Consider the following 12,589-nt stretch of genomic DNA (forward strand, 5'->3'; position numbering starts at 1 on the left):
CTGTAGCAGTGCATCCCTCACCTCATCCTCTAGGCTGCTCCACGCGCTCAGGAACTCCTGTCAGGCTTTGGCCTCTGTGCAAGGAGCTGGATGGTGAAGCACCCCTGACCATAACAGGAACTAAGGAGGCTAAGGAAGAGGAACTGACCAAACCAGGACTCCTGGTCCCTGAGTAAGGTGGGAAGCGATACCTGGGACAATCAGTCACCCCTTGAGAGCCTTCCTTTGATCATAACCCAAGTGGAACAGTACCATTGGTACTGAGTTTTGAGACATTTCTAGGAATTATTAAGTTGTGGCCAGGATGGAGATTAATGCCTAAACTCAATCACCTTGTGACCCTGCTAATAGCAGTCCAAAGTGAAGCCCTTTGAGCTCTACTGGACCACAGCGGGCACCGAGTGTCTTGTATGGTTTATTAGAGTCCTACTTCCACTTGTTCATCCAGCTGAGTGCAGGGTGAGCAATCACAGCCGTCCTCTCTGCCCCATGACATCTTCACACTGTTGTGTATGGACAGCTTGCCTTTCTGCATACTGCAGCCCCCTCCGGTCCCCATGCCATGAACCAGCTCCGGTGGGCGTTGAGCACAGAGCTCTGGATGAACTGGCACAGACAGGGCACGCTGCTCTGCTCCAGGTGCCCCCCTGCCACGGCCCGGGGCAGCCGCCCCGTCACCAGGAGCCGGACATAGCATCCACTGAAGAGCACCAGGAGCTGCTGGGCCATCGCCTGGAACAAGCAATGAAGGAGTCAGAGGACAAGTAATGACACATTAAATGCCATTTGCTTCCCCATTCAAGGACTGTCCTTCTCTGACAGAAACAGGAGCGAAGCCAACAGCATATATAACTGTCCCAGATCCCCGTCTGGTCAGCAGTGCTGGTGTGACATGACCCCACCAGTGGGTGGCCAAGCAGTCAGGCTGCTTGGGGACCTGCCTGCTCTGTCCCTGCCTCCGATTGCCTTGTTTTGCCTCTAGAGCTTCAACCTGCAGGGACATCACCTGCACCAAATTCACTTGGTAACACTGAGTGGAAAACTGTGAAATGAATCAAATCATCCCATCTGAAGCTTCTTGCTGAGCAGGAATGAGGCCACGTTTGCTGCTCAGCATGGCACAAGTCTTTGAAAGAACATTCATGGAGGAGACAAAGGCTGGGCACATCCAGGCCTCGTCCCCAGCCCGAACAGAGGCTCTGGGTCTCTGCACAGACCCCTGCCTTCCAGACAGGGACCCCGGCCACCAGCAAGGCAAAGCCCAATCCTTTAATTCCTTGAGGATTAAGCACTAGCTGCTCAGTACTCATTTACTACTCAGCACTGTTAGGGCTGGAGGCAGTGTGTCCAAGCTTCCAGGAGCTTCTACTAGTGATAAAGGAGGTGTTCCCCATGGCCAGGGGCTGCTGGGATGGGTTTTGGAATCAAAGGTGTCTGGAGATGCTATTTGGTACCTTTGCTCCTCAGGGAGGGATATTAGTTCTCCTTACCTCTGGTGGGCCCTCAGGAACAAGGTGGAGCAGCTCATTGCATGTCACAGGCTCCTTATTTACGTTCACCCCACTGGATAACAGAGGGGACTCCTCACGTGAAGCCTCCTCCTCCGTGCCCAGGTCAGGGGAAACCACTGCTTCCATAACCACACAGAGCTCATCCAGGCTGTGCCGCAGGGCCGGCTGGAACAGAAACAGATTTGGGGCCTCCAGAGCCAGGAAGGCAGTGGTGCCTTGAGGACAGCCTCTCTGGAGAAGAGAAGGCTGCATGGAGACCTCAGAGCAGCTTCCAGTATCTGAAGGGGGCATATAGGGATGCTGGGGAGGGACTCTTCATTAGGGACTGTAGTGATAGGAGAAGGGGTAACGGGTTAAAACTTAAACAGGGGAGGTTTAGATTGGATATAAGGAAGAAGTTCTTTCCTGTTAGGGTGGTGAGGCACTGGAATGGGTTGCCCAGGAGAGGTTGTGAATGCTCCATCCCTGGTAGCGTTCAAGGCCAGGTTGGACGAGGCCTTGGGTAATATGGTTTAGTGTGAGGTGTCCCTGCCCATGGCAGGGGGGTTGGAACTGGGTGATCTTAAGGTCCTTTCCAACCTGAACTATTCTATGATTCTATGATTTGCTCCTTCGTGCTCTTAACTCCTAGGAGTTACCCCAAGAGTAAAACACAGCAGCACTGCCCAAGAGCCATGGCCAGCGCTTGCAGCTGGATGCCTTCATCCCACATCCCTGCTGCCATCAGCTGCCTCTTCAGTGACTTCTCCCAGCACAATGGTCACAGCCTGGCATGGAAAAACCTGTCTTTAAAATAGTCTTTAAAAGCCAGATGAGTTATATCGGCCAATACGGGACATGACGTGTGACTGCTCACCTCCAACCTGCATCTGCAGCCATCCATGGTGATGGATGAGCCGCCTTGAGATTCTCAGACTGTTTGTACCCCCTTCACCTCTCATCCCACAACCCTCCAGTGCAGGAGAACGTGGGGTTTGTGTATTTATACAACCAAATGGAGGAAACAGTCCCTGAAGGCTGAGAGGACATCATTTTCATACAGCAAACCCAGCACTTACTCCTCAGGTATCTCATTCATTGCAGTAGGACAGGTCAAGGCATTACTTATTTCAAATTGCAACACGTGCTTTCCAGATTTGCCCTTGATTCTTGATGCCTTTCCTTCATTAAAGTCATACAGTTCATTACCCAGACACACAGCACCTAAACAAATTCCTGCTGAACTGGGCACCAACAGATGCAGCTGATCCAGCTCCCAGTCTGCCCAGCTCCCAGTTCACTGCAGGGGATGGCCAGGAGGACACTCAGACACTTGGTTCGCTTTGCCCAACTCCATCCCACCCAAGCTGGGGCATCAGAGTGCCCTGCACAGGTCACCATGAGAGCTCGAGCATCATTTACCTCCCGGGTCCTCTGCAGGTCCATGATGTGGGCTGATAAGGACTGGAGGCAGCGCTCCGGGCTGAAGTGCACAAACCACAGCTGGGATGGGTTGGTTAAGGAAGGAGTCTTTCCATGCTTCCCCCTCTGCAGCCCTCCCTGCGGATCATGGTATGGGTAGAACCGAGGTAGCTGGTGCTTGTGGGATGCCCAGGATACACTCAGGAGCCACATAACATCACTGGGCCAATTTTAAGCCAAGCTAAAGGGAAAGGGCAGAGGGGTGGTGGAGAAGGGGGAACATTGCCCCACATGGCAGCCAGTCCTTACACACCTTCTGCAGCCTAGTGCTGACACTGGGATAAACCAGGGCATTGCCCATTACTCATCTCAGAAGCCTTACATCTAAATATAGGGTCATGTTGACTTAGTTCCCCTAACCCCCTTCCTGATTTCTTTCCTTTTGTTCTAGGGGTTAATTCCATTTATTTTTTCCAAAATCAACTGAATCTTTGGGTTGTTTTCTGCTTTCAGGCAGTTCTGGGACTGGTAAGTGGAGGTTCATTGGATTAGTTCTCACTTACTGCAGTGTAAAACTATGGTGGTCTATAAAACCCATGAAGTTCAGGTTCTTTTAGTGTTTCCTCCCCATTCTGCACAAGTTCACTCCCACTGGCCCTCCTGCAGCATTCCCTGCTCCCATTTCTGACACTGTGCTTCAGCCTTGGTCCCCCTCCATTCATGCATCTCTGTATACATGGGGTAGTGTGAAGTCCACCAGCAAACCTGGGGGAGCATCTCTCACCTTCCTCTAACACTTCCACGCTGTCTTGAAACTCTTATTTCCCCTAAGCCTTTATCTAGTGCAGAAAAGGTATCTCTGAAAAGCACCAAATGAGCCCAGGGGTGGAGACTTCTGTTTGCTCTGTGTTGGTTTCTTGTTGTTGGGCGTTTTTTGCCAAAGGCCCATTGCTGTCACTCTGCTCATCTTCAGAATCATCACTGTCATGTGAGTACAATACACTTTCAGGAATAATTGTCTTGCCCAAAGGACTAATCCCACTTCAATCTTTTAGTTGTATTATTTTCAATTACCTCTGGGCATAGCTTAATCCCCATTTATAGAACAAAAAACCCCAATCTCTCATGTCATCCAATGGGAGAACAAATCCTAGACATCCCACCCCCTGGAAATCCTCATGGGTCATAATATCAACAAATAGCTCCATATCATCAGCTCCCCAGCAGGGACACAAACAGCTCCCTACAGAAAGGATACTTGTAGGATGCTGTGTGGCCCATCCAGGACATCTGTAATGCCCAGAATTAAACTGTGTTTGATAAAGACTTCATTGACAGCGGCCAGCCTCACGTCTGTGTTCACATTAATCTGTTAAAGAACACAAGAGAAGTTAACATGCTCTGCAGCAGAACTTGGGCCAGTGGTTTTGACCTCTAGAACCATGTTCTTGCTTCCATGCCACAGCAGTGCCCAAATAAAGGACTCCTGTCCTGCACCTCTGTGCACTCACACGTTTGCCAGGTTTTCCCTTAGAGGAATCATTGCAGAGCTGTCATTAGAGGCTTGCTTCAAAATCCATTCAGACCAGTGCAGAGACCCCTCTGGATTTTGGATCAAGCCTTCCCAATATTATTCTTCAGCTCACTCCTTAGAAATCTCCATACCCCTGTGATTCCTATGAATAAAAGTTGGACACTGACCAAGCAATAGCTGCTGCAGGTTGATTGCCTCTCGTGCTAACAGCATCTCCTCTTTTCCTTCTGCTGCCCAGTCTACCTTGGGTTAATGACATTATTGCAACTCCTATGGGTTAGGAGCTGCCTTTTTGTTCTGGACCTGCTGCAAGGCAGTGTGGTAGGGCCTGGACCACGACCCCATGGCTCCAGCACCACAAGTGCATGAAGCTCTTAAAGGCAATGGGAAGCCAAGAGCCACCATGAGAAGCAGGGCAGGAGCCAGCTCTGCTGGTGAGCTCCCTTGGTTTCCCACAAGCAATGGGAACATGAACCATGCCCTGCAAGGGCTGCTTTATCTCCAAGAAGGAGAGATTTTTGGCCATCCTGCCCAGCTCCCAGACCTACATTTAGGTATCACAACACCCATCGTGGCTGCATAACCTGATCTCCTAGTTTGATGTAAAGTCGTGCCTTCCTTCCCCAGATAACTACGTTCTCAACCCCCATCCCAGCACTCTGGTGGGAGGAAGCCCTGCTCCCTATGCCTACACACAAGCAGCACCCTCTCACCTTTCTCTGGCGATGGTCAATAACCAGGATCACAACGACAGTGACTGCTACAGCAGCCAGGGTCACCAGCACGCTGGCTTCCCAGTAGCGTCCGAAGGAGCACAGCTGGACTGTGGTGTAAATGTTTGTCCAGAGAGACATGTAGAAAACCTGTGAAAACCCAGAGAAACAGACACGAACCGTGACAGTGAGAAACGTCACAGAACCATGGAATGGTTTGGGTTGGAAGGGACCTTAAAGCTCCTCCAGCTCCAACCCCTGCCACAGGCAGAGACCCCTTCCACTGAAGCAGCTTGCTCCAAGCCCCTGTGTCCAACCTGGCCTTGAGCACTGCCAGGGATGGGGCAGCCACAGCTTCTCTGGGCACCCCACAACCACCCCCCCCCCACCCCCCAACCCCCCCACCCCAACACCCAACCCCCCAACCCCCCACACCCACCCACCCCACCCCCAACAACCCCACCCCCTCCGTGGCCTCCTCTAGGATTCTCTTCCCTCCTCAGGGGAAGAAGAAACATCCACCAGTCCCTCCTCACAGGGCAATAACTTGCCATAAATTGTCACATGAGATTTTCAGAAGGTGAAAAGGACAGAGCTGATTTTTTTTTCCATTAATAAATAGAGAAAAGAAAGGACTAGAAGGACTCTGCGCCCTAGTTTATTATAAAGTATTACCAGTCATCACAGAGTGAGCTGTTAAGGATGATTCATACCTAGGAAGGATTTCAACTGAGTTATTCCATTTAGATAAGAAACGCACTCACCAAGGTATATTGATAATACTTCTAACAGTCCCTTCATTTAGAAAGCTCCTGTGTCAAAACACTCTAGGAGGTGCAGACACTACTCGATCACAATAAATGGTGATGCTGACATTGAGGTCAAGGACTATGTTAAGGACTGGCAAACCTGGCCTTTGCACAAAGGCAGGCAGAATTGAATTCAACTGGCCTTTACTTCGGAGAACATATATTTGGGAAGGAGATTGCCTAGAAGCAAATAAGACATACACAGCACAGCATGTCACAGCATCACTGTGTTACAGCATCATTTTGCACTAATGTAATGTATTTACACTAAACAGGTACTAACCCATCAAAAAACTGAGCACCAGTTCCTGCCACATTAGGGAAATGAGGAGAAGACACATATAATGGCTATCCCAAAAGAATCAGTGCAGCTAAACGAAGGAGTCAGACTTTATCACATTCTCAGCACGCTGCAGAGTATTGGCCTTCCAGTAGATGCTAATGGTTGGGGTCTCTAGAGGAGCTTTGCTCACCAGAAGAAAACTAGAAAATCCCTCAGTAATCAAAAGGCTTACTGGTCCTTTGGTCTGAATTAGTGTCAGGACCAGAATCGCTACAGATGCTAAAAATCAAGTTAAAAAAAGAGCCTGTTGTAGGTACAACTACCTCGGTATAGGCTGGTTATTCAGCCATGCTTTGGTGGGAAGCATGTGGCTGGAGATGGTGCCTTAACCTCCATCCACAGAAAACCTGTGCACTGAGGTTTCCCAAGGAGACCCCTATAATGTGAAAACCAGCATCTCCTCTCCACCTAAGCCTTTCTCCTTCCTTGGGCACAAGAACCCAGCTGCATAGTACTTACCACAGCAATGGCTATCTGGAATGCCCTGGAGTTGTAGAACATGTACCGTCTCACTTCAGGCTTCAGAACAGCATCCTGGACCAACCTTCTCCACTGCTCCGCTGCCACCTGCTCAGGGAGCAAGCAGAAAACTGGACCCACACCATAGTTTTGGGCTCCAAATCTCATCAAAACCTAACCTGGGCAGTCATTATGGGCCAGGCTTCACTGCAGCTCAAACTGTGTCCCACAGCACACCTCCAATCTCATCCATACAGCTACCACAGACCAAAACAACAGACAAAGGACAGATTGTCCCAGGGATGCTCCAACCCCTCAGAGTGACTTTCAAGCAGCTCACTGTGTTGAATTAGTTTCTTCATGGTAGTTTAAGCCAAGATTACAGCTGATCAGCAGCCCATGGGGAATAGACTGGAGTGTAACTGAAACAAGTGACTGTCAGAACAAGAATAAAGCAGAGCTGTCTGTGATGTGGGTGCAGATGCAAATGATGCTGATCCCATTTGTGTTCACTCCTACAGGGACCCCGGGGGGATAACACATGAGGAGCTTACCTGAACCCCTAGGGACTGGAGTTTCTCTGCACAAAGCTCCATATCAAAGGAGGTAGCTGAGCAGTTGTTGTCCATGCTGAGCACCATGAGCACCTGCCCGTTGAAGGGTTCTGCAAGAGCCCAAAGGAGGCATGAGCATAGCTCTGGCAAGGGTTTTGTTCCCAGCACAAGACAAAGGGAAGGCTGAGGCATGCAGACCACCCCAACATGTTTCAAACAGACCCAGAATCCCCTTGGACATCTCTAAGGACTTCACAAGGAGCTTTGGAAGAAGCCTCATGTCCCCTGTAAAGAAACAGCCTACAGAAAGGGGGGACACCTCAAACGCATTCCATGAGCAAGGAGATAACACAACTCTGACCATCAGCAGGATAACACCTTGCCTCACTGGTTCCTAGCTGAAAGCACAACGAACACAAGCTGTTGGGTGTTCTGAGCTCCCTATCTCTTAGAGAGGTCCCCCACTGCCCACCCACCCCATCCATCACAAGCCTGAACAAAGCCTGAGCAATCAAAGTGCTTCTCAACCACCACATTGGCAGGGATGTGGCTCACACTGAGCTCCCTCCAGCATCCAGCTCCCTGCCCCAGCAGTGCTCCTGGGCAGCCTGGCTCTGCTCAGGGCCCTCAGCTCTGGTCTCAGCTAGGGCTGGGATCAAGGTTGTGCTCTAGAGACCCAGGAGCCTGGGAAGATGAGGAGAACCCGCCCTAGATTTGAAGAGCAGGTTGCTGGGAGCTGAGGCAGAGCCACCTGGGAGCAGCACGGGAGAGCTGCGATCTCCGGGCATCCCATCTGGCACACAGAGTTTACACAAGCAGGGCTGCACCAAGAGGAAGGGATGAAGGCTAAGGAAGTGCTTGCTCAGCCAAGCTCCTGTTTCACTGACGTTTCACCCGGCTTCACTTCCCCTTTGCAGATCCGGGGTCAGATCCGCAATGTGTCCCCTGGGGCTGCTCCCTGATGCTGCGCTGGCTGAAACTCAGCCTTTCTCTCCCACTTACATCCTTCATTCTCATCCTTTCTTCACTGCTTAGGAACAGGAGATGCCAAGTGAAACAAGGCAATTACATTACAGTAGAGGTGTGACTGCATCGAGCCAAGATGAGAAGGGCAGATGCATCTGACACCTCCAGGATAACAAGGTCCTGTGTCTGCTGAGGTTTATTTCATCTGAGCAGCGGAGGCAGTGAGTATAAAGCAAGAATTAAAACAAATGACCTCAGCCTTGGGCTTGACTGCCCTGTCCTCCTTTGGTCAGGATGCTCAGCACAAAGTCTAGCAAGTTGGGTGCCAAACTGAGACAGCAGAGATCTGAAGAGGGGTTCAGCTCTTTGGCCTCTTCTGGGCTGACAAAAGCTGCTTCACCCCTGCAAAGCCTGGGCACTAAGGAGGTGCCATGCACCCAGCAAGCAGAAAGGGTGCCCTGAATGGTGCAGAGAGGTGTCTGTGAGAACAGGCATTCAGAGCACTGCCTTCTACCTCTGCACAGCACCTCAGGCGGCTTTAGAAGCAGTGGTACAGGGAAACAGCAAATTGCTATGGGCAAAAGGAGCCACTTGGAAAGCACAAGTGATGTTTCCCAAAGGCTTCTAGAGAAGAGGGCTTCCAGGATCCTGGTTTTCTATAGGTGGATGTCCATTCATTCCTACATCTCGAGTTCCTCACTTACCTTTCACCCACTGCAGGGATCCTTCCTTTAAATCACTCTTACAGTAGAGGATGGAGGGCAGTGACCCGTTTTTCTCAGTTCCACCAGTTTGGCTTGTATGGGCCATGCTGAAGGTGCCTCTCCTGTGGGGACTGGGCTGTACTGTCACAAATCCAGCACTTTGTGCATCTGCCTTATCTTCCACGGCTAAGAAACACGGCGTCAGCCCCAAGGCAGGTGGCTTGTTCTGCTGGTTGGGGAGCAGATGGTGAAATCCTCATTCCCACTCCCACTGACGGCTTCCTTGAGATCCTGCTTTCCATGGGCAACAAGGCATCTTCCAGACCTGGAAAAGGGAGAAAGAACATCCCAGACCTTGCAGAGACAGCAGGGAAAGGGTAACAGCACACACTGCTTGGGTGTACTCCGCTCTTTGGACACCGCTCCCATGGGATGTTATCACCAGGTAGGTGTTGGCCAGCCATGAGTGCAGTATGCACAGCCTCACCTTTAGCTGCAATTACCTTTACGTTTTGTTAGTGGGTAGAGAAGTTACCCTTAAATGTGGCTTAAGTTATCCCAACATCCTTAAATATTCCTATCTTGTAAACAGTTAGTCAAGGAAGAGGCAGGATTTCTCCTTGTGAATCACAGAATCCCAGCCTGGTTTGTGTTGGAAAGCTCCTTAAAGCTGTTCCAGTCCCAATCCAATCCCATGGGCAGGGACCCCTTCCACTGGAGCAGCTTGCTCCAAGCCCCTGTGTCCAACCTGGCCTTGAACATTGCCAGGGATGGGGCATAACGATGAAGCCAAGAGGCTTTTTGCTCTTGCTTTCAGCAGGCACTGTCAGAAGCAGCAGAGCCATTTACATGCCCCATGCACCGACACTGGCGGATGATTCCCCACCACACACAGGACACAGGGCACACAAGGAAGACAAGCACACCCACCGAAGGCAGAGGCAAGCAGGAACCCTCACCCAGCAGCAGCAAAGCCCTCGAAGGTCTCTGCTTTCCTTTCCCCTCTCCTCTCCACCAGGGGCGGTGCCAGGAGCTGATGGGCACACGCAGCAGGCACGGTGCCCATGGGCTTTCCAGGCAAACACTGCTGACGCAGCCTCGAACCTCCTTTAACAGCCACCTGTGGGTGGTTATTAAGGCAAATGCTTGGAGGACTCTGCGGTTTATTCTTCAATTACCCAATTCCCATGGCTCTCCAAAGCTAGCATTTACATTTCAACCTCCGCTCGCCCTTACTTTAGCACCAGGTCCCTCGCAATGCTCATCCACTCTCCTTCCAAAAAGGATTGCTTTGGTTTTGGCTGCTGCTTGTCTTGGTTGGCTTAAATCAGGATAGACACCGATTGAAGGACTGTCAGAAAGGAAATTGAGGCAAGGGAACCATGGAATGGTTTGGGTTGGAGGGGACCTTAAAGCTCATTCAGTTCCAAGCCTTTGCCATAGGCAGGGACACCTTCCCCTAGAGCAGGCTGACAACACAGAAGGCCCCTTTGACTGTAGAAAAAGCCTGCAGAGGGCTGCAAACACACTTAAAGGAATCAGCCAAGGTGCACATCGCACAAGGGGTGTGTGCAGTGAGTGTGTGCACATGGGATGGGCACAGCTCCCATTCTACACCGTAGAGACAAGATTTCCCTTGCAGAGCATGGGCAGCCATGTTACAGAGCATCAAAAGGGGGATTCAGTGAATTTTCCCCTTTTTGCCTTCAATCCCCTCAGGTTAGCGTCAATCAGAAGGGAAAATGCAAAACAGGGCAGAAATCCCCATACAAAGCAGCAAAGAAGGGAGTGAAAAAACAAGGGAGACAAAGGGAAAACTAATCAAGCCTACCACCTCGTGCTGCTGTCATTACCTTCGAGATGAATCAAGGCGCTCTGGCTTAGACGTTGGAAGTGTTGAGTCTCTGAAGACAGTCCCAGGAAGCAAGAGCAGGATCAGGGCTCAGCCTGAAGGATGCAGCAGGGACAGGGCTCAGCCCTCCCCAGCCCACAGGAGGGGAGCAGCCTTCCCCAGCCAGGACAAGCTCATCAGGAAAAGCAGCTTTGCTTTCACCTCTTTGTGCAGCACAGACCTCGGTTGGCCTTGCACTGCAGAACAACCGCCCGTGTGTGGAAATGGGTCTGCCCCACATCCTCCCTGTGCTAGCACGAGGGGCATCCTCTCATCCCCTGCACTCTGTTTCTTTACCTCTTGTTACCCTTTATGCAATGCCAACATCTCTGGTGACCTTGCCTCCTTCAGGCCATGGATCTTCTTTATAGGACCCCTCCAAGCCCCAGCTAAACAGCAGAGAAGGATTCAGCAATACCTGCTCCACTTCCAGAGCAACCGGTGCAGGCTTACCTGATCCAGCTCAGCTCCCTCCTCCTCCTCACTGTCCTTTATCTGCTGCCATTCCCCTCTGCCCCATGCGGGGTCTCCAGCCCCACAGCCCCAGCCTGTGCTCTGGGTCACTCTCCTTGCTGCATCTCCTGGGCACCAGGGGCTAACCAGGCAGGGCTCACCAAGGCAAGGAGCCTGCACCTCCGCACTGCCTCTTATGAGCTGCAAGCACCAACTTGCAGCGTCTCCCTCGTGCATGTGACTTCTGCCCTGGGCTGGTTTCACAAGTGTGGTTTAACGCTTTACAGTGCTCCCCCACCAAAGCCACGGCCATGGGAGCAGATCCTGCCATGGGAGTTATCCTCATCTCCGCAGGGTTGGGGTCCAGAGCTGCACCCTAAAGGCAGTGAAGAGCTGAAGTGGCACAGGCAGAAGGCTTCTCCTCCTCCTCCATCAGCTGGGCAGGACTCTCAAGGTTGCATCAGATTGGTTGCTGCCAATAGAGCCAAAGCCAAGCATCAGTGCGAGGGCTGGAGAAATGAGGAGAGGTGAACAAAGACCTCAAGGCTGAGGACGGGTCACTGCGTATCCAGCAATAGGTGATGTTAAAGCACAGAGAAGCAGGAATAGCACAGGGGGTCAGAACTGCACCCTCCTCAAGCAGGAGGCTCTGCTGGCACAGAGGATGGGTGCGAGTTTCCTCTCTGGATGCTGGACTCAGAATGAAAACAGCAGGGTCAGAGAGAGCCCCCAGGACAGCTTCACGTGCTGGAGGAGTCATTTGTGTTCATGTGAAGAGACAACACTGAGAGACATTGCATGGAAAACGGCTCATCGGCCTGGGAATTCTGGTTTCATGGCTTGCCAAAAGCCAGGGGAGGCTGGGAATGAAGGGAATTGATGATCTCAGTGACTGCCGGCCTTGGCAAATGGCTTAACAAGAGAAGAAAGCAGCTGCTTGCAGTGCCTGTGTTCACTTCCCCGAGGAAACACAGCTCCCCTCTTGCAGGGGTGGATTTCAGACATTGCCGAGCCAGGCGTTCATTGCACCAGCAATGGGAATAGAACTGGCTCCAAAGCCGTTCAACCCACATGGGATCTCGTTACACTGGAAACTGGCACCTTGCATAGTACCACGGTCCAGGTATGGAGAAAATCAGATAAAGCTTCCTGCTGCTGCCTGCAGCTCAAATCCCCGCCCATGCAAAACCACAGGCTCTGCTGCAAATGCTCCCCATGAAAAGCTTTGGCTTCGGTTCCTCCCTTTCTCAC

The 12,589-nt window shown here is 51.4% G+C and overlaps 1 protein-coding gene across 2 annotated transcripts; it reads right to left on the reverse strand.

The window, feature by feature from the left end:
• Nucleotides 1-402: 402 nt before the first annotated feature.
• Nucleotides 403-11,356, reverse strand: TMEM268 (transmembrane protein 268). 2 transcript variants are annotated; one of them, XM_061352936.1, is made up of 9 exons: nt 11,339-11,356; nt 8,995-9,319; nt 7,325-7,434; nt 6,771-6,878; nt 5,160-5,309; nt 4,171-4,281; nt 2,913-2,993; nt 1,491-1,676; nt 403-732 (listed from the first exon to the last, which is right to left on the reverse strand). In XM_061352936.1, exons 2-9 carry the CDS (start codon nt 9,098-9,100, stop codon nt 499-501), a joined length of 1,086 nt encoding a protein of 361 aa, XP_061208920.1. In that variant the 5' UTR covers nt 9,101-9,319; nt 11,339-11,356; the 3' UTR covers nt 403-498. The 2 variants fall into 2 exon arrangements, with proteins under 2 accessions (XP_061208920.1, XP_061208921.1); XM_061352937.1 differs by lacking the exons at nt 2,913-2,993; nt 4,171-4,281.
• Nucleotides 11,357-12,589: the final 1,233 nt, after the last annotated feature.

Source organism: Neopsephotus bourkii, unplaced genomic scaffold, assembly GCF_033783945.1.
Source record: "Neopsephotus bourkii isolate Nb327-2 ecotype Australia unplaced genomic scaffold, CSIRO-AGI_Nbou_v1 NB_659, whole genome shotgun sequence".
NCBI classification, from domain to species: domain Eukaryota; kingdom Metazoa; phylum Chordata; class Aves; order Psittaciformes; family Psittacidae; genus Neopsephotus; species Neopsephotus bourkii.